This window comes from Plecotus auritus (assembly GCF_963455305.1).
Source record: "Plecotus auritus genome assembly, chromosome: 5".
Lineage (NCBI taxonomy): Eukaryota > Metazoa > Chordata > Mammalia > Chiroptera > Vespertilionidae > Plecotus > Plecotus auritus.
In genome coordinates, this window is record NC_137776.1 from 166107022 (window position 1) to 166129143 (window position 22122).

At 36.1% G+C, this 22122-nt stretch overlaps 1 protein-coding gene across 4 annotated transcripts in view; it reads right to left on the bottom strand.

Annotated features, from left to right (window-relative positions):
- The window catches only part of TMEM245 (transmembrane protein 245), a 62692-nt gene that overhangs the window by 18189 nt on the left and 22381 nt on the right, over positions 1-22122 (bottom strand). Inside the window, exons 7-14 of one of the 4 annotated variants that reach the window (XM_080668080.1) lie at positions 21238-21261; positions 15988-16092; positions 14013-14095; positions 11392-11482; positions 8754-8852; positions 7694-7825; positions 4768-4890; positions 4495-4640 (exon numbers count right to left, since the gene is read on the bottom strand). In XM_080668080.1, the coding sequence (XP_080524206.1) occupies positions 4495-4640; positions 4768-4890; positions 7694-7825; positions 8754-8852; positions 11392-11482; positions 14013-14095; positions 15988-16092; positions 21238-21261 (803 nt within the window). Of the gene's footprint in view, positions 1-4494; positions 4665-4767; positions 4891-7693; positions 7826-8753; positions 8853-11391; positions 11483-14012; positions 14096-15987; positions 16093-21237; positions 21262-22122 lie in introns of all 4 variants that reach the window. The other 3 variants (XM_080668079.1, XM_080668082.1, XM_080668081.1) reach the window with 3 other exon arrangements.

A 22122-nucleotide genomic window follows, 5' to 3' on the forward strand; every position in this document is an offset into this window, starting at 1 on the left:
GAATATTGATTGTTCGTAGTTTTCTCACTAAGACACTGTTTAAGTAGTTTTGTGGACCTTAAATGCATTATATATTGTTTGCAGTTACTAAACATATTCATGCAACTCAATGAGGGAGGAAAAGACAACATATTCCCCCCTATCGTATTACTTACGATCTGGTACACAAGCTTTATAAAACAGCAGAGGAAAATCCTCTAACCATTTACTAAGAACATTTTTGACTCCCTCAAATTCCTAGCCATTTTTCTTCTCTCTTTTTTCTGTCTCAGCTTGATTGAACTATAATTTATAAACAGTAAAACTCACCAACTTTAAGTACATAATTCAGTAAATTTTGACTAACGTATACAGTTTCATAACCACTGCTGCAATCAAGATATAAAACATTTCTATCACCCCCAAAAGTTCCCTCACGCCCTTTTATAGTCAATCCCTCCCTAAACCTGGATCTCTGAAAGCCACTGAATACGCTTTCTGTCACTACAGTTTTGCCTTCTCTACAGGAGAGTCAGGGAAGGAGACATGAGGACAGAAGTGAAGTCAGAGAGAAAAAGAGATTGGAAGATGCTAACTAAAAAATTAACAAGGGATTGTTTCAATTATATAGGCAAATAGCAAACATTTGTATCTCAACACCAGTTCTATAATAAGCCTATTAAAATAAATTTAGTGATTTTTAAAGCAACACAATGAGAAACTAAATACAAGACAAAGTTTTTTAAGGTCATTTTCCTTGGAAACTTAAAGAAGTAAATGGTTAGGTTTATTAGAACAATCTTTAACGAAGTAGATTAAATAGGCATTATATTTACTGATTTGGTTATTATTTAAGAACTCTAGCTAATTTAATTTCCCAATTATCCATAAGAAAGTCTATCTCTCTATTCCAGTATTAGGAGAGATATCTCTTCAAATAAATGAAAATACATTTTCTAACAGCTTTAAGTTCTCCCTTACACATTTCAAATAAATGTTTATAACCTTAAATCATGAGAATTTCTTTCCAATGAAAATTCACTTTGCTCCAAGTAAAAGATGAAAGTATTGATTTACCAAATGATCAACACTGATTTTTTTAAAAACCCAAATACTGTTAATCCTCCAAAATTGGGGGAAAGACATGAGAAGCGTGTTCACTTTCCAAATGAAAATCTCACAATACATACATCCTACCCACTGGCACTGAAAAGCTGCAATCCCACAAGCAAAAGCCATACCCGTGTGCATGCACTCATGTGAAAATATCACACACACTAAATTGCACTGAGGCCGTGAAACATGCAACTTAGTAATGTGCAATATCTCCACCAGAGCAAGCAGAATGGGAGCATCAGGGAAGAAGGGTATGATGCAAACATTCTTGACACAACATGCTCTAAGGGGAGGAAAATGGTTTGGGAATGAAGGATGCATGCCACTGACTCAAAACTTTATGAAATGAAAACCCAACCACAAATGCATTTAATTTAGAATGCTTATTCAGAATTGTGAGTAACAATTAAGGTTCAAAAATTCAATGAGACAGTGATTATAAAGTAACCACATATTTCAAAAGGCAAAGCCTGAAGAACAAAGACATGTTCACTGTCTGGTCATGCAATTAACTCCCAATTTCAATTCCACCTTTAACTTATTAATGGACCACATAAAATGAGTTTAATGAGCGGCTTAACTGCAGCATCGATGATGACGACTAATGATTGATGCTTATGAAGTCTGTTAATCACTAATAATTTGCAGACTAAACTACACTCTCAGGACACTATAATAGTATTTTCATTATCATCTGTACAATATTTTTCCTCTTAAAATGTTTCTTCATGAAGAGCTATGTTCCATCTTGAAGACAATCCTTCAGAACGAAAAGTTTGACAGAAGCTCTTAGAACTAGAACCCACTGCCCTCATATACATGAGAAGGATCTTCAGAGGCATCTATGTAAAACCCATACATTTTTCTTTAAGTCTTGAATTTGACCCAGAAAAAAAAATAGACCGAAAGCACTTAAGACTGCTAAAAATCATCCTGAATTACAACCTTTAATTTATATAACCTGATATAGCTGTGGTTAGAAAAATGGCCCAGGCTGTAATAAGCTCTCTAATTTTGTACCATTATTTCCAGACTCACAAAAACCTATCAGTTTTGAGACCATTAGGATGGTACTAAGGATTGTTAAAAATTTTTTTTCCATATTAAAAATAAGATGATAAAATGAATGGGTTTTGTCCAAGTATACTCTTGAACCAAGACATGGGCTACTGTTAGAGTGCATGATTAGTGTGTGCAAACCCAAGTCAATGAGGCAAATCTAATTAGTAGAAAGACACTCATTTTCTCATATCTCTGTAGATGACTCCACTCTTCTAATCTCAAATTCCCTCCTGAGCCAAAGACTTGAATTTTCAGCCATCAGCTTCATGTGTCCATATGAATAGTCTCAAGAGAACCACAAAGTTAACTCATGAACTTCTCCCCGAACTGGCTCCTCCTGGAATACCAGAAGGATAATGGGCTTTCATTATCCTGGCGCAAAACATAGCTCTGCTTATCAATTACAAGCAACCATGACATTAGAGTATTAAGAATAAGGCAAAGGATAACTTGGTTTTCATAACAAAGGATAACTTGATTTTCATGAGAAAAAAAAAAGTTGACTCAATGACCAACATTCAGAGAATGGTCAGCAAGTGTTCACTAAGAAAGTAGAACAAGGGAAAATTCAAAAACTGAGATTTGAAGATAGAAAAGCTTTTGTGTGAATAACAGTCAGTGCTAATAAAGATTACTTTAGGAAAATAAGCTATCATATTTCTTGAAGTTCTCTATGGACAATGTAGATATTTTTTTGTAAATCTTGGCTTAAGTCAACTGACTAGTGGATTCTGCCACTCTTTGAGATGGTGGATTGAATAGCTTTATTCTACTGGGAAGACAGAACATTTTTTTCTTTTTCGGTAAAAAAAAATTTTTGGCAGATAGATGGCATTTAGGTAAACTAAAGTTAATCCATTGCTGGAGTTTCATCATTCGTTTACTCAGTAAAGGTGATAACCAAGAGTCGCACAGGCTGAGAAGGCATGCTAAGGCCAGGAGGTTCTTCCTGAGGAACAGCTTCACCCTGAAAGCTCCCAAACTTAGAGCCTTTACATGAATGCCCTCCCTGCCCTGGATACCCGAGGGCACCACAGTAGATAAAAACTGTTTGTTTTTTAATCCAAAATTAAAAAATCTTTGATTTCTAATCAAGGATGCAAGATACTGGTGAAGACCTTACCCAGGTCTTGCTAGTAGGAAAAAGGGAGAAAACCTACCAAAGTTTCCAGAGAGAAGATATTTGAGGAACATCCAACCTATTTAAATGAGGAGGGTTTTCTGAGGATCCAAGGGGTATCTTCACTAGCTGGTACATGAATACATTAAAAAAAGAAGCCAAGCTCAGCCACGGATTACCAGTCAAATCAAGATTTCTGCAGAAAACTGGTTCCAAGCAATGGTATATTTTACAAGCATGTAGAAATGCCAACCAAAGATTCACTGTTCAAGAGAAGCTTACAACCACCTGGCCAATAACTTACTAGAAAAAGGAGCTCTAATGGATACCATGAGAAGTTAACATGAGTAGCTATTCATAAAAAGTAAATATGTAGGGGAAGGCCTGGGGTGGAGTGGGAGTTGGGTGGAAGGTTGTAAAAAGGGAGACGATAAGAGACATCTGTAATACTATCAACAATAAAGATTCTTTTTAAAAAGTAAAAATGTGATGAAGTATTAATGATAAATTCAGAGCAATGAGGGACAAGGCCGAGGCTTCAAAAGGCCTCTCCCTACTGGAAATGAGAAAAAAGAAAAGGGGGGCAGGAGCCTGTGACCTGGAAAGAGCATGTGAAGAACAAATGTTGAAGAAGCATCTCATTCAGAAACCAAGCCTGCAATACATGGATCCCAGAAAACATGATGAAAGTTTCTGGCCAGAGCCTACAATACACACAGAGACTATGACTTAAAGATAACCCAAAACTCTGCACTGCCAGTGTCCAAACTACCCCCTGCAGAAGGCACAGCCTGGCTGCGGAGGGAGAGGAAGACACCGGGAGGCCATCGACGCCCTCCCATAGCAGAGCTGGAATTCCTGAGAACAGGAGGGTTCTGAGAGAAGGTGAGGTATATGAGTGAGCAAGTGACGTCATGATTGACACCCAGAGCAAAAGAGCCTGCGAAGGAAAAGCCATGGGGACAGGTCATTAATCTTTGTAAGCCGTGGGCTTGAGAGTAGGATATTGGAATTGTTTTGAAATTTTTTCTTAGCAACATTTTCACTGCTTATATAATCCTCTCAAAAGGAGATAATTTTTTTTTTTTTTAAACATCAGCAGTTCCCTCACTAGGTTAGCACTGAATGTTACCAGGAAGACTCAAGACAGAAACCAAACGGGCTTCTCGTGAAAAGAAGTTCCTGGGAAAGAAGAATAGTGTAAATGTTATCCCTACCTGATGGCTTCTTCCACAGACTGGCCAATAATATTAGAAGAAGGGCCTGGCTGAGACAGTGGTGTCAGGCTTATCACCCACTTCACGGGCTTGTAGTACTCATCACTGGAACTTAACAGATAAAACAGTGTGGTCAGGAAAATGATCTGCAAAACAAAGGACAGTATCTCCTAAAAAATCACATTTGGAGACTAGGAAGGAAACACCAAGGGCGCCAAGAATATGCTTTCCTGTGGAAGGAATTGTGATGTGTTCTTATCTATATGTACATACCAGAGAGAGCACGAAATTGAGAAGGGCCGTCCCGCTGTAGAAGAGGATGGTCAGGAGCGTGGTGACAGTGGTGAAAAGCAGGCTCACGTTTCGGCTCATAACAATCCACAGAGACTCCAAGATCTGAGAGGAGGAAAAGCTGAATATCAGAACTAATCCCCGGGAAAGAAGTTTCTCCAGGTATCTGTGTGCTTTTAATATAGTACCATAAACTGAAAGGGCAAGAACTGAAAAAAAAAATCATCTGAAAACATTTGAATATTGATTAGGAAAGAAAATGATTACGTAAATTATGATGAATCTATTCCCAATAATATTAGGCAGCCATTAAAATCATCTCTATTATGACAATTGAACATATTTTATGATATAATGCTAAGTTTAAAAAGCAGGATAGGAAAATTTTATAGATAGCATGATTATAACTGTAAAAATGGTATGCATAGGAATAATACCGATAGGAGAATATGTCAAAGTGCAACCTTAGCACGTAGGTTCACAATTGCGGGTCATGAAAATGTAGCGTTTGTTTTAATAGCTTCCTAATTAGCTTCAACTTAACTTCATCTACAACTACCACAGCATCTTCACTAAAATCACAATAAAAGAAATGAACAGACAGGGTCAGGGGCAGAGCCCTGCAGCTGAAAATCGTTCCTCACATAAACAATGACCCTTCTATTAAAGAACTACTGAGTTCAGTTGATCCATCACCTGCAACTTTACTAGAACCAGATATTAAAATAAAGTTTGTTAATATATGTTAAATATTACTAATGGAAGATGTATATTATCAATAGCACACCTACATGTTTTCTTTTTCTATTTCTTCATAAACTTACATTCCTTTATGATAATGTCTGTTCTATTCTCCCTGAGTAATATACAACATGGAAGCAAAATGACCAGAAAAACTTTAAAAAAATTTTTAAATACCCTTAGTTTTCATCCCATAAACCTCATAACACTATAAGGGAAGAAATGCAGATGCCATCTTTATTTTATAGATATGCAAATTGAAGCCCAGAGTTTTTAAAAAACTTGCTCAAGGGCAGGGAGCTAATCTGTGGAACCAGAACTCACAACGTCTGGTTTTATTTTGGTGCCTACCCTTTCCAAAACAGCAGCTCTGTTTTTTGTCATATGTTCAAGTTACACCATCTGTGCTATGAAAGGCCTACCCATTGCTTTCCTACCTCAAATGTACCATTTATTAAAGCACATTTTGTTGTCCTCTGCATTTCTTGCAAACCTCAGCTCTGTCTTCATAAGAGAACTTTGGCAGGCTGGTTTCATTTACAAAAACTCCTTACATAAAATCTTGAAAATGTTTCACAGTGCCTACAAAAATATGCATGATTGACTGTTTGACCCTGCGGGATAAAGGAATGAATGAATAATGGCACTGATTCCAGAGACAAACCAACAATGCCCTTACTTGTGATTTTGACAGGCATTCTTTTGGGGGCCTCAGTCATTCTGGAATTTTTATCAAAAAAAAAAAAAAAAAAAAAAAGTTTTGAATAGTTTCTAGGTCACACTGATAGGAAATACCCTGTGGTAATTCTTAAGATATTAACTGAATTCATTAATTGTAGACTGGTAGTTGCCAAGATCAAATAACCTCTCTGTGTACTCAAGAGGATTGGGAAGGAAGGTTTAGAATATAAGAAAGAGCTGTTGGGCAAAGTATGATGGCAGAAGTAGAAAGATACAATTTCAAACTGTTATAGCTCTATTAGGTGAATGGGAGGAGGGGAAAGTGTGAGCGCAGGAATGAGGGTAGGAACCAAAGGAGTCGTACAAAAACCCCAAAGGAGGAGTAGAAGAGCACCAAGGGACTCGTAAGAAAGTCACATCTTTACCTTCATCTTCCATATTGGAAAGCCAAAAGATAATATCTAAAATTGCAAAACCAAGAAAGAGCAGCGTAAACAGTATTTTAGAAATTCAGAGGTAAACACCCAGAAAAAGCTAAACTTGGGGTGGTGACCACAACACACAGTACAATATATAGATGATGTATTATAGAATTATACACCTGAACCCTATATAATTTTATCAACCAATGTCACCCCAATAAATTCAATAAATACATTTTAAAAATAAAATGATAAAATAAAACAATAAAAGAATTGACAGCTGTTTCTGGAGAATGAGACTGAAGTGGAGAAGCACAAAAAAAATTGCTATTTTTTTTCCCCACTTAAAATCTTAAAGCATTTAAAATAAATAAATCTTAAAGCATGTTTGGCTTTTCAACCATGGTCCAAATCTATTATTTGGATAAAAATTAAATTGAAAAAATCTAGCATTGCAAACATCGATTTTTGTTAACTTGGTGCAAGTTTTTTCACAGTAACTTTTTTCTCATCTCTGTGAAAAGCCACAGGCAGACTCCCCACAAAGTACACTACAGAAAGAAGAGGAGTCATTAAAACTTCACAGCACTGTTAGCTGTTCCTTGCCACCTTCTAACCTTTGTAAAAAAAAAAAAAAAAAAAAAAAAAGAAAAGAAAAAAGGCAGAGGTGGATGGTACATGGGGGAGGAAACCATATATCCATCTGTCAAAAGGGCTTCGCCCACCAGAAAGGCAGCTACCCCTGTAGTGGTCCAGCTGGGGCCATTCTGGGCAGCCTATGGGGACAAGGATATCTAGCTCAGAATCTAAGAGCCGCAGCATCATGCATATGCTCCCTGGTTCAGCATCTCTTGGTTCCTCTCCAGGCATCAGGATCAGGGCAGCTACACCTGAGGTCTACAGGTTTTGGACATCTTTCTAGAGCATTTAGAATTTTCAAACGGCAAATGCTGTGGCATTAAAAACAGGGTAAGTAAAGACCTTTAAGTGGGTAAAGAAGACTGAAAATGAGTGTTTCTGTTTTTACTTCTAAGTCCAGTTTAACTATAAATACTATTTCTTACAGAAAGAAATGTCTCGATGTTCTCATGGACGAAGGACGCGATATCCTGCCAGTCCAGAATGTCTCCCAGCCAGCTGTTCTGACGGCTTATATGCATCTTGTGTCCTTTGTGCCTTCCAGAGTGTGTTACGTTCTATGGAAAAAACAGTTCAGACATTAAATCTCCATCTTAACCTAAAGAACAGGAAGTATAAATAACCTTTTTTGTTTTAGGTTCACTTAGCACAAAATACACAAAAGTGAAAAACTCTGCATTATTTAAGAAATCAATTAAGAACTCCACCAAAAGACCTAAGAGATAGTATTTTTCTGTTAATATGCTAGTTACTGAGTCTCAGCCTAGCTTGAGTGCTTTTCTCCTCAGTACATTTGTGGACACACTTTATTCCTCAGTGTATATTCAACTGTACACAAACAAAGCATTTACTTTTATTATTCCCCCCTTTTTTTTTGCTCTCACATTTTTGCTTTCTTCCTCCTTTCCTCATCTCCCTTATTAATCTTCTGTACAAGATAAAGAGAGCAGAGGGGAAAGAATATGAAAAAGATCACCTAGAACTTATACAAAGTTATGTATCAATTATATTTCAATAAAGCAGGGGGGGAAGAATATGAAAAAGAAACAAGAGGGGAGTCTAACTTGTCTATCTGGAAGAGAATTGCATTGGCAGGAATGCAGAAATAACTAGGTTTGAAAGAGCTATGAATACATAATTTCACCTGTTTATTTTTGTTTTCTTTAACACGGCCACTAGAAAAACTAACATTAGGCGGCTTGCATTACATTTCTCCTGCCCAGAGCTGGTCTAGATGATGAGATGCTGTAGATGATAACGAACAGATGACAGAATACTGATTCAGCAGAGGGACTGGTGGACTCTGCCATGGAAATTAACCATCAATCACTCTGACTTTTTGGGGCCTAAGATTTAAGACCCTGTAGCTTAAAAATGTCAATAAGTGAAATTCCAGTATTACTAAAGTCCTACTTAGTCATTGGGTCTATAAAATAAAAGGACTTTATTAGTTTACCGTTGAAATCTTTAGCTAAAATAACTTACCTTTACAAACCAAGAATGATACAGTCTGTCCCAAAGTTCTAAAACCTGCTTTTCAATCACAGCAGTATTGTTCACCTTATCTCCGAGAATTTTATGAAGCTGGAAGAAATACAGATATAATCTGGTTTAATATTCCAGGCAATAACCCAGTAAAATGAATACATGCTGGGTCTTTACATTTGTTTCAAATCAAACTGAAATGTTCCAGACTATTTAATTGCCTCTAGCCACACAATGATCTTTTCATAAACTTTGCTCCTCAATATTCACAGTAAATTTCCTCCCTCTCATCTTTTGCTTCTTTTTTCTTTCCTCTATCCTTGGGTCTCAAGGAGAGTTATTTCAAACTGCAAAAGAAGGGTACAAATAAAGCCATGACTACGGACATCTCTGATCATATCTGCACAGAGAAAAATCTTTCCATGTGACCCCAGTGCCCACCCATTATACTGAAGTCTCAAGTTACATTTATCATATTATTAAGAATTGCCACAAGACTTTAAGTGACATTTTAGAACCCTAACTATAAACGCAAATATGCCCGTTTGCTGAGAGATGTCAGGTCTCAGAGTTATGACTGATCGGACTGGCTTCAGGATGTATGGGAATCAAGTACACCTGAGATAACTTAGAGAAAGGTCATTCATTATAATATCTTACCCCACATTTTGTGTGTTATTAAAACCATGTGGTAACATTAAAGATACTTTTAAAAGGACAAACACTAATTTGTAATCTCACTTTCCTTACTAAAACTGGCTGCTTCATTTCCTTTGCAATTTCTGCCTGTTTACATAGACATAATTTAGAATGCTGTATTTTCTTTCACATCATAAGCTTTTCATATTTAGCCTTCATCACTAACCTTCAACTTTATTACTAATGGTTTCATGTTAGTTCATTAAGTTTTTATAGTATTTAATCATCACCAAATCACAGGACACATAGATAGTTCCCAATTTTTAATGTCACAAGTAACACTGCAATGCACATCCTTATACACAATATTTTCCCTTACTTCTAATAGTAAGATAAATGTGCAAGAATCAAAGGAAATGAGCATCTTTAATGGTTCTTGCTATGAACTGTTAAATAGTCTACTATAAGGATCGTACCAATTAACACTTTCCAACATTGTCTAAGTGAACCAATTTTCCCAAAGCCTGATTTTTAGATAATTTAAAAGGTGTGAAGTGATAACTGATTATTTATACCTTTCTTCTTTAGCAACAAGAATGACCATTTTCCATTTTGGTTTTCAATGTGTATTTCCTTTAGTGTGGCCTATTCATACCTTTTGCCCACTTGATGCTGGCCTTATAGATGCTTAAACCAGTTCTTAAACATATTTGATGCAAATACATCTGCCCAATGTTGTTCTTTATATTTAATTGATTTATTCAAACACAAATCTGTGAATATCAAAGTTTCATCACACTGTATACAATTTACAAATGGCTTTCACCTACGTTATGTGATCTTTACAACAACTCCATGAGTTAGACAGAAAATAGTTTTGGCGTCACCTTTGTTCATTTGAGAAAACAGATTTAGAAAGGATCTATGACAGGCCCAGAGTTACACAGACAAGTGGCAGATTCAGGATGAAAAGTTCTCTCATATTCTTTCAACTCAAGCCTATATAACCTACAAACAAAGAACACCTAATAGAGCAAATTACCCTAATAATTAAAAACCACAATTACCCTAGGCTAACTTCCCTTCATTTCTTTAAATTTGTCTTTTGCATAGTATGACTGTCAAAGACTCACAGACTTCCTATTCTCAGTTCTTTCTGTCACTTTCCTATTAGCCCGTGAAGTCTCCCTGGAACCAGAAGAGTTCTACAATTTAGGTTACTGCCAGCCCCTTTTCTAGATTGTCGGCACAGTGGCCTTTACTGCAATAAAGTACCATTTCAAACTGACATCTCCTTTAGCAGGCTCCCTCCGAGCATGACAGGGAATAAGTAAAATACCACCACTGTAACAGTAAAGGAGAGTTCAGCACAATTTTACAGCATGTTATAAAACTGGGAAGACGGGGCCAGAGCGCACGGAGTCTACTAACAGGATCACTAAAGCACACCTACTGTGGGGGGTTTGTGACATGCTCTTTGCCCAAGAAGAACAGTAAAGCATTATGGGCAGTCACAATGCCATTTGAAAACTGATGGACTTAAGGCGAACAGCCTCACCTATGAAATGGGGGTGACAAGTCAGCACTCATCTTGTGTGAATCCTTAGCTGACCAAGTCTTTCTTGAACCATTTTCTTCTTTATGCCCCTGTGACACACACAGTTTGGGTTTCCTCCTACCTCACAGGCTGCTCCTTAAGTCTTCTTTGGCCCTAAGAACCTTATTTGACTACCAAGCTTAGTGATCATCCCTTCCTAGTGCACAAATAATGAATCAGATCCATCCTGATCAAGAAGCAAATGGCCAACTTCTGAGTTTGTTCAGGCTACTAGCACTATTCAGTATGATCATGCAGAAGGCTTAATTTCACTGTATGTTGCTTGTCGACTTGTAGATATAAACCTATTTGCAAACGGATATTATGCTTTATCGAAGCAAGAAATCACTACCAATGAAGAACTTGCAAAGAGAAATCCACAAAGAGAGGCTCTTCCCTTACCTTGTGGGTTATCCATTCTCGTCCATACTGATACACATTGTTAGCTGCAGAATTGAGGGCTCTTTGGACTACCTGAGCCTCAGGAAGCCAACTAATTTAAAATACAGAAAGAAAGAAAATGAAAAACTAGCACACTTTTAGTGTACTGCACCCATAACTTTTTGAACTTGATGTATTTAAATAATCAGGAACTGACAAACCCCTGAACAGCCATTAACACAGAAATACAAATGAATCACACACAGAAATCCTTGACTTACAGGCCTAACTGGCCTAATTCTAACATTCAGGATGTCTTTTCAAGCCTTCCTTATGTTTTGCATCCACTTTCCCCACAACCTCTGTCTCATTCTGCTCTGTTGGGTTTCTCTGTCCCTCCAGTCCTGGGTTACCTGCCTTATTCACATAGCACCAGAGGAAGTAGTTCTGGGACACTGATGGTCAACATCTGGAATGCAAAATGGTGGTTTTGCTTAGAAACCCGGCCTAAACTCAGACCCACTGAAAAAGAAACTCTGGGGCTAGGGCACCGTAATCGGTACTTAAACAATTCCTCTTAACTGCTCCTCACAATGTTATGTACTAGAGATGCCGACATCCACAAATTGGTTTGAATCTTTAGTATTAACGAGTTCATCATACACTCCAAATAAACAAAATATTTGTGAAGCTTTTTGCAAATTCTCAGTTCAAGTACTTCTCAGCAAGTAAAACTTTAGAGATACTTATAAATGTAATAATATTATAGTATAAGGATCTGAACAGGAAATTTGAATCTCTAAAGAGATGTGATTTGGGAGAAATTAATTGAAGTAGCTTTTAAATTACTCTAGGATTTATAGACTTATAGTGGTTTGAAGGGTCTTTTGAATACTTTCAATTACATGGTACTACATTTTTATGGGAAAACTAGAGGCCTGATGCACGAAATTCATGCAAGAGTAGGCCTTCCTTCCCCCAGCTGCCAGCACTGGCTTCCCTCTGGCACCTGAGACCCAGGCTTCCCTCCGGCCACCAGCAGGCACCCAGGACCCAGACTTCCTTAACAGCCCCGGCTTTGTCCAGAAGGACTTCTGGAAGGACGTCCGATCTAATTAGCATATTATGCTTTTATTATTATAGATTATATCCTGTAGAGATACTCAAAAGTGTGAGGATCCATAGAGGCATCCAGATAGACCCTTAATGACTAACAAACGTCTATTAGGCCTGATAACAAGTCTTGCTGGTTTCAGTGAAAACACTTCACCAATGTACTCACACTGGTGCCATCACAGCAATAGATAAGAGCTGTCCTGAGGCCAAGTCAAAGACATATATGTCTGTATGTACATATATATATGTGTGTGTGTGTGTGTATACACACACACACACACACACACACACACACACACACACACACACACACATATATATATATATATATATATATATATATATATATACACACACACACTATCAACACTACATGGGCCACAAACACCGAGCAACCTTGGGACCAACTGGGATGAGCCCTGATTGTACACCAACCACATCCTCTATGTTGAGCTCCTTCATTAGGATAGTCACTACCTCAGTCAATCACTAATTCTACTCTTAGTGGAAACCAACTTTTTAACATTTTGGACTTGCCTGCTCTCACCTTTCTAGGTAAAAGTTAATCTATTTCACAATATGAACTTTCAAGAGACTAGCACCAACAATTACATAGAAGGGAACTTTCTAACATACATGTGGCCCCTCAAGTTTTGATATACAGAATCCGTACAAAGTAGAAGCTGGGTTCCAGACTAATAGAATTGTCCAAGACAAGAATTAAGATGTGATCTGACTGCATTTTCTTTGAAGCTCTGCTAGGGTGACCCTACCCTAGGTCTTCTAATTTATCCACCAGCTCACCAAGCACATCCACAGGAAGTCAGGGCACCTACACAGGACTTATAAAATGTGCTCTATATTGGAAGAAAGTAAGCAGATGGATTCTTAACTGTATCCCCTCTAGGAATATCCACAGAATTTCTCACAAGGTCAATCACCTTCATCAGTACAGGAATCTACTGAATACTGAGATGTGTAAGAAGCCATTACTATTAATGCATATTCATCATCACTAATTTGCTGCAAAAGAATCAGACCTTTCATGAAACAGCTTTTTAAAACTCTCCTACATGGAATGGTACTTGATCAGAAACACTGGATGTGAGGGCTGACTCTGCTGGTAGATTATAATTTCAAGTTCCTTAACCTTCCATCCTATTTCCTCATCTGTAAAATGGATATAATCTCTTCAACCTACTGCACAGTCACTGTGAGGAAGATAGGTCCCAAAGCAGGTGAAAGTACTTTGTAAATTATAAACATGCTATGAAGTGTAACTCTTAATTCAAACATAAGGTATCATTTACTATAAATTGTTTCCAAAATCTTAAGCACTTTCCCACCAACCCCTCTCCCAGATTACATGCAATTCTTTTGTAAAAATGACAGCGTGCATCAAAGCTTTAGCAAACCCTATCTTTTCTCTTCCAAGGCAGTGCATCAATGAAGACCATTTCATGCAAACAGATACTGAACCCAGGTCATCTAACTCTATTTTTGTCCTTGTAAAACAATATTCTTACTTTGCCCACTCAGGGTGATTTGCTAGAGTTTCATTAATCAAACTGCTTGTGACTTCAATCATGTGCACACTCTCTTGATGTACCTGCATCACAAATGAGATAAAAAGAATATCAATAAAAAATAAATCCAACTAAACATTTATTCTTCTACACTTATTTTTCTCATTTTTCTATGTATTTATTCTCCCAATTATTATTGGAGCAATATTTTAGAGTCAAATAATTATACATCTTAGTTGCAGTTAATTTAGAAATATGCACTGAACAGCTGCTACATAATATTCTATCACACACACTATGGAAAATAAAATGTACATAATAGGTCCCTGCCTTCAAGAAGCTCAACAATTTACTTAAGGAAAAATATGTAAATAGATACATCCAAATATGCATATACACAATAATATATATAGTTCACGCGTGTAGTGTAAGTATATGTGCATATACATATAATGTGTATATGTCTGTATGTATACACACACACACACACATATATATTATATGCGGTATCAACACTACATGAGCTTAAATGCAAGATACACAGGCAAATATATGCAATTGAGAAAGGTTTCTGAGTAATAAAAACAAACAAACAACTGAAACTACTCCAAATTTACCTTGCCCAATAATCAGCAAAATGAGGGATTAAAAAAGGAACAAGCCAATGTCAGGAAACAGGCTCTATATGATTTTACTTTGTTTAAATTAGTATGCTGAGCATATGGTTTATCCTAGCGAGTACTCCGTATTTACTTGAAAAGAACATGATTCTGCTACTATCAGGTCATACTGACTGTTTTTCAAGACTTGTTTATTCTTACGAATTTTCTATCTATTTATTCTCCCAATTGTTGCAAGAGGAGTATTAGTCAATTCCTACCTATAATCTTTGATGTGTCTATTTCTCCTTCTAATTCTGAATATTTTGCTTCATGTATTTTAGAGCTATCATTAGAATATACCCATTCATAATTGTTGTATCTTACTGCAGTACTCTCTTTAATCATTATTTGTGTGTAGTAATATTTGTTTTAATTGTTTGGTATTAATCTAATCATACCAGATTTATTATGTTTATAGTTCTCATGGTATATCTTTTTAAAAATCCTTTTACTATCAAATCTTTTAATGCCTTTGAATTTAAAATGTATCTCTTAGTTGGAACAATGATATTCTTTAATGAGATGAAAGAGGAGTGCTAAGAACTGAATGTCTGCATTCCCTCAAATTCATTTGCTGAAATCCTAACCTCCATTGTGATGGTTAAGAGGTGGGGCCACTGGGAAGTAATTAGGTCATGAGGGTGGACCCTTCAAGAATGGGGTCAGTGCCCTTATACAGTACAGGAGACAGATAACAGTTCTCGCTGCCATATAAAGATACAAAGAAAAGAACAGCCATCTGTAAACTAGGAAGAGGGCCTTCACCAAGAACTCAACCACGCTGGCACCTGATCTGGGGCTTCCACCTCTACAACCGTGAGAAATCCTTGTTGTTCGAGCCACCTAGTCTATGGCATTCTGTTACAGCAGTCTGAACAAAGAAGGGAAGAGGAAATGTAAGCTGGAAGGACCTGGAAAGTGAGAAATAAAGACCCTATGGTATATCTGCAGACAGACCAATGAGGCAAGAAGGAAGGAGCTAGTCAAAAAATTCTGATCTAGTGAACAGGGTACTAACTAGATTAGGAGTCATAAGACTAGATTATAGTTTTCCTACTGACAGAAGAAGCCACTTGTCCCTCTGTATCTCAATTTTTGTATCTCAGGATTTTGATGATAATAAAATTATAATGCATGTAAAAATATACTAAGCAAATTCATGGCAAAACTAGTAATACAAAAATTATGTTATAGCAGTAGTACATATTTACAAGCAAAATGACATTTCCCATACTGTCTGACAGCTTCTTATCCATACTACACTTCTAACAATTAAGAGTTTACTAGTGGTAATAGTAATTATTGTACTCTACCTTTGCAGTCAGGAGTAGGGCTAAAAGAAGGGTTCCTATTACTAACAAAAATATGATGAAAATGCTAATTATTTTGTCTAACATCTTCTCCAACCAGATGATCATCTGCACAGAAATAAAAGAGAGGATTACTTAGCTGTAAAATACAACTTAATAAAAACACATATGCATTCAAATATAATGAAGACAAAATAGGATATTCAACACTGCAAAGCAAACTATGGAATAATGACTAAAGCAGTGAAAACTGTAAGCAACTTTATAAAATTAGGTATTAATTACTGCTGTTATACAGTATAAAGAGCTTTTTATTGTCACATCTAAGAAAAAGCAGTCAACGTGAACATAATCATTATGACTGAACTGTTATATTATGGTAATTTACATTTCAAATTATAATTTACTAGAGGCCTGGTGCACAAATTCGTGCACAGTTCGGGTCTGGCTGGCCCGCCCTGATCAGGGCCAATTAGGCTGGGCAGGCCAGGGGAAGGGGCCGTGAGCGGTTGGCCGGCCTGCCCCGCCTCCTGATCAAACTCCTGGTTGAACTGGTTGAGGGGACAATTTGCATATTAGCCTTTTATTATATAGGATAATCTGGTAAATATTTCTAAAGACAATAATGAGAATCAACTAGCTGACCTCAAATCTTTTAAAATTTTACTGTCAATTAGCAAATATAGATGACTTTAGAAAAAGTGTGACTTTTATAAAAATAGATCCTAAATTATATATAGATAAAATAGGAGCAAATTAAAATAGGAATTACTTTCAATATATGTTTTCCTTTTGATGTCATTAGGGTTATAAAACCAATAATAAAAATTCAATGTTACGGTAATGATAAATACCAATCTCAGAATAATAGTTACTATGGGTGGGGAAAGGGTCAGGGAGGGATACAAAATGGGCTTCAATTATATAAGTAATGTTTTATGAAGTTGGAGGGTAGGCATATGGGTATTCTTTACATCTTTTACTATTTAAAATAATTAATAATAAAATACTTATAAAAATCTGATATTCTACTAGAAATTTCTATTCCTTTTTTAAAGCACAAGCTTTGTGACAAGTTATAACTGACTGCAAATAAAAAATAATCATTAATGTAGTGGTTATCCCTAAATCAATAATTAAAATTATGCTCTCCCTCAATGCTATTTGACATTCTATTTTGAGTTTAACTTCTCTCATTTTCCACAATCACAAATAATCCTACATCTAAAAATTTTTATTTTCAGAATATATCATTCTGGTACATGTGCAGAATTCTTGCCATGCAAAGCTAGTATTTAACATTTCAAAAATACAATCAATTAGACTGGTAACTGCTGAAACACCACATTACAACCCTCAACTCTAACATGAATTACAATGGTGCTGATTAAGTTATTCTTCACTTAAATCTGAAATATGCTCTCCAAACAGTGAGTTAAACATCCAAAAGCAAAGAATGGTTATTAAAAACAACAACACAAAATAACATGACTTCTAAAAAATTAATTTCCACTCAAGGCTCACAAGTTTGCATTCCCTTTATCTTTCATGAAGGATCCTGTCACTAAGAGATCAATGCTATAGTAAACTCAAAGATTAAAAAGTTCATCTTCTATCTCGACTATTACAGCTTCAAACAGCAGAGTTAATTTTCAGTGCATGCCACCAAAGCATGGAAGATAATGCAGAGATTAAAAAATTAACAGGTTTCTAAGATATGGAAGGTCAATGTCATATTTTGAATGTAAGTTCTAAAATCAATGAAACTGAAGAGTTTTACAATCAGAAACCAACTCTACACATAGTTCTTGAGACAACTTCCTGAATAAGGGCTAGTGTTGTATTACTCCTCTTTGTTCCCCAAAACCTAACAGTGCTCAGTTAATACATACCTAAATAGGCAAGCATAAATAAAATAATTTCAGAAATAAGACCAGATTTGTATTCACAAATTATAATTTCTAAAAATAACTCGAGAGCCTCCATTTTTTTTTTTAGAAAAGTCATATCCTAAAATGTATTTTTAAACATAAATGATGTTCTATTTACAAAGTATAAATATCTAAATTTAGCCTTAGTTGGTTTGGCTCAGTGGATAGAGTGTCAGCCTGTGGACTGGAGGGTCCTGGGTTCGATTCCGGCCAAGGGCACATGCCTGGGTTGCGGGCTCGATCCCCAGTAGGGGGTGTGCAGGAAGCAGCCCATCAATAATTCTCTCTCATCACTGATGTTTCTATCTCTCTCTCCCTTTCCCTTGCTCTATGAAATCAATAAACATATATTAAAATAAGTAAATAAATAAATTTATGTCTGGGTATTTTTAACATATAAAACATGGAATATTCACACACACATTATGTACATCAACATTACAAAATTAAATGTTGTATTTTTCAACCAGGGTATAATTTTCTTATCACAAGCTGTATAACTAAGGGTTGGAAGAAATCCATACTAAGAGTTACCTAAATAAAAATTTATATTCAAAGGATAACAGTAAGGGTTATCTGTTTCATTCAAAATTTAAAATAAAATCATTTAGGAAGCTCAATTCAAAAGCTAAAAAAAGTTGGAGGAGCTTCTATTCACATTATGGGTGGTTAAGATTAGATTTAAAAACAAAACAAAACACAGGATGAGAAGAGAAAGCAAAAGAGAGAGAGAAGTCCTGGCCAGGTGGCTCAGTTGGTTGGAGTATTGTCCGAAACACGAAAAGAATTTGGGTTTGATTCCGGTCCGGGCGCATATGAGAGGCAACCAATTAATGTTTCTCTCGTTTCTCTCTCACACACACACCTCTCTCTCTCTCTCTCTCTCTCTCTCTCTCTCTCTCTCTCTCTCTCTATCTCTCTCTCTCTCTCTCTCAAATCAATTAAAGAAACATATCCTCAGGAGAGGATTAAAAAATAAAAAAGAATAACGAGAGAAAGAAAAGTCAAGAAAAAGAAGAAACAAATGTGGAGAGGGAATTGGTATATAGAACAGAAGCCCAAAAGAGGAGAAAAAAACAAACAAAACGGATACAAAACTTTAATGGAGGAAAAGAATTCCCTGAAAGAGTGAATGGAACAAGACTCACAAGGAAACAGAAACTCAGACACAGAAAGAGAAACACGCAGAGGGAGCCATGGAGAAGGGGAAGGTGGAGGAGAGCCTGAAGGAATGCCAGAGGTGCTGTCCCATGAGGCTGACCTGCCCTTGCTCTACTTTGGGCAAAGGAAACCACACCACCTGTCAACACTGCCTTGCTAGCGGAAATCGCAGTCCCTAGAACTCTCCCCAGTCTTCTAGGCTTTGAGAAATCATTTTAGTTGTTAAACTTTATTTCCTAAAAGGGGAAGAGAAAAAAAAATTTAAGTGACACTCTGGGTGTTTCAAGTGTAAAAATTTAGAGATGTTGGTGAATTTATAGTTATATCAAAAGACAGTCAAATTTCTAAACTCACTGGCCTTATTTATCAAGCTATTAAAAAGTGTCGTGCTACTACTTAAGTTTCTATTCTATCATGAATATAGGTTTTTATGATGCTTTTTTTTAAACTAAATTAAGCCTTGAGAAATCGGTTGCAATTTTAGTTAACCATAAGATTTGTTCTCTTTCACCCTCACTTCTCATTTTCCTAATTCACTCCACTTGAGCTTGGAATACTAAATACCCAATGCTGCAATGTCTGACCTTGGATGTAATGTAATAAAATGATCTTCAACTTATTTGAGCGCTTTCCTGGAGCACACCCTCTCAGAACTGCAAGCAGTTGCTCCAGCTCCACACCAATGCTTTATCTATGCTACATGGCATCAGCAAGGAAAAGACAAAAGCTACTTAATCTCTTAGGAATCTTTTAAAACTCACTCATTAGCTGTAATTGGCTCATGAATTAGGTAATCTAACTCATTTAGCTTTAAATCAAGCAAACCTAATGACTTTAGGTCTCCTTTCATCTTTTGAGGAAATTTTCTTTTCAATATATAGGATGTCCCCAAAAAATGCATACACACACTTTGAATAAATATAAAGGCAATGTTTAGTAAAATACATTTCATTTTCTAAGTTGAGCTATCAGGTGTTAAAGTATATACACATTTTGGGGGGACACACTGTACATATACAAACTAGGAAAATACATTTAAACCACCTGCTTTGATCAAAATAAGAAAATGTGACGTATGTTTGCAGCATTATCATCTGCCAAGGATTACACTCATTTGCTTATACTGGTTTTGTAGGAAACAGAGGTATATGCATCCATACATGTGTGTGTGTTTATTTGTATGGATGTATGTGCAGTGGTGGTGTGTATCTATTTATACTTCGCACTGTTTATTTTCAATCCAAAGTTTAGGCACTGTCAAAAGTCTCCCCTTTCCCGTTTCAACAAATTGAAACCCTAATCTCTACACATAAAAGTATCATTCGGACCTATTTCCAAGTACCACATCTTTCTTAAAGACTGTAACAATATTTCCACTAAAAACTTTTAGTCTTATTGTGTTTAAACACAATACATGTAAATGATGTCACCTTTTGCTATCTGTCCTAAGTATTAACTGAAATTAAATCTAGAACTACTTATGCAGACTTTGTTAGAGGTATAGCACTCCTAATATATCTGGAGTTATTAAAGTTATTGAAGTTTTTAAAAATGTACCTTTAGAATTCCAAGCCAACATGGAAACCATTTACCACAGATACAAACTCTATCTTGGGAAACATGAAATTAGACTTCACAGAACATGACTACCATCTTTTTTAAGTTAAATATAAAATTTTGGAATACTAGTCAATACATAAAATTACCAATCTAGGGAATTACACAAATACTTCACAGATTTATCTTCTGAAATCTTCCTGTGTCACTTATTGAAAAATTAGCAACAAAGAATTCTCTTTCCTTTTTAGTAACTTATTGCCTATGTGCCCTCACCCATCAAAGGAGACTAGAGTATCAGGCTAAGCCACATTATAGGGCTAAAAAAGGAATGGAAATCATAGCGGACAAAAGGACTACACGACTGAACTTCTTACACACACTTGAGCAAGGAGACACTACCAATATCCTGAATAAAATAGCTTTGGGTTTTTAGCAAATTGTACTGGGACAGCCTCAATGCTTCATGACCTTCCATAGCTTATCATTAGCACTTTAATAACAAAAACTTAGTTTGACATACAGACAGAACGAGTGAGAACAGAGATACAGAGAGAAGTTACAGAACTGAACAGCAAAAACCAACATCCGTGTGTTCATTTACCTTCTTATTTAGCCAGTGCCAGAGCTTGGGGATGGGGAGTAAGGTGAGAAAGAGAAGAGAAGAACAGTGGAATATCATTAGAGAATGCAATAACAGTATGAAAAGAAAAGAAAGTCACTGAGAGCATGAGGAGGAGATTATCCCAAAAAAAAGAAAAACTAGAAAAAAAACCAAAACTGCACTGCATTGCAAATATATAAATCGAGTGAATGTAGTATTCCTTTAAGATATACAATGATTATAGTGATGATGATAACCACAAGCTTTGCTGGCAATTCAACAATTAAAAATACATAAAATAACCTGAAAGCTTGTAGCCTTAAATAGCCACACCAAATTCCAAAGATGAGAGTAATAATTAAGATCCTTTCGCATATCATGCCCCAAAAGGATTTTTCGTCCCTGTATAAGCCAATTTATGTTCCCATAGTACATTTTCATTGAACTCTGTAGTTGCAGCTTTATAGTATTAGTTATTTCACATTTTTTAAAGAGTAAAAACATTCTAGTGCGCATTTGGAATAGAGGACACCTGGCTAAAAGCAGGCCATAACTAAGATTCTGTTACTATATGATATATTTCCTTCCACCCCAATTTTTTAGGCACACATTTTTCTACAAGAAAGCAAAAGTATTATCTTGCTTTTTTTTTTCCTCACATAAATGTTACTTCATTCAAACCCCACAATATTTAGCACTATAATAACTAATGCTAGTTAGTGGACACATAACCTAAAAATCAGTAAACACAGAATTTAGAGCATTATTAGTGCTATAAGAAGTATAAAGGCTAATAAGAAGTGTAATTTTATCAGTGACTGTAAATGCTCTTTGCAGCGTTTTCCCTAAAGTATACCCAAAGCACGTTTAGGTATTCTTCAAACA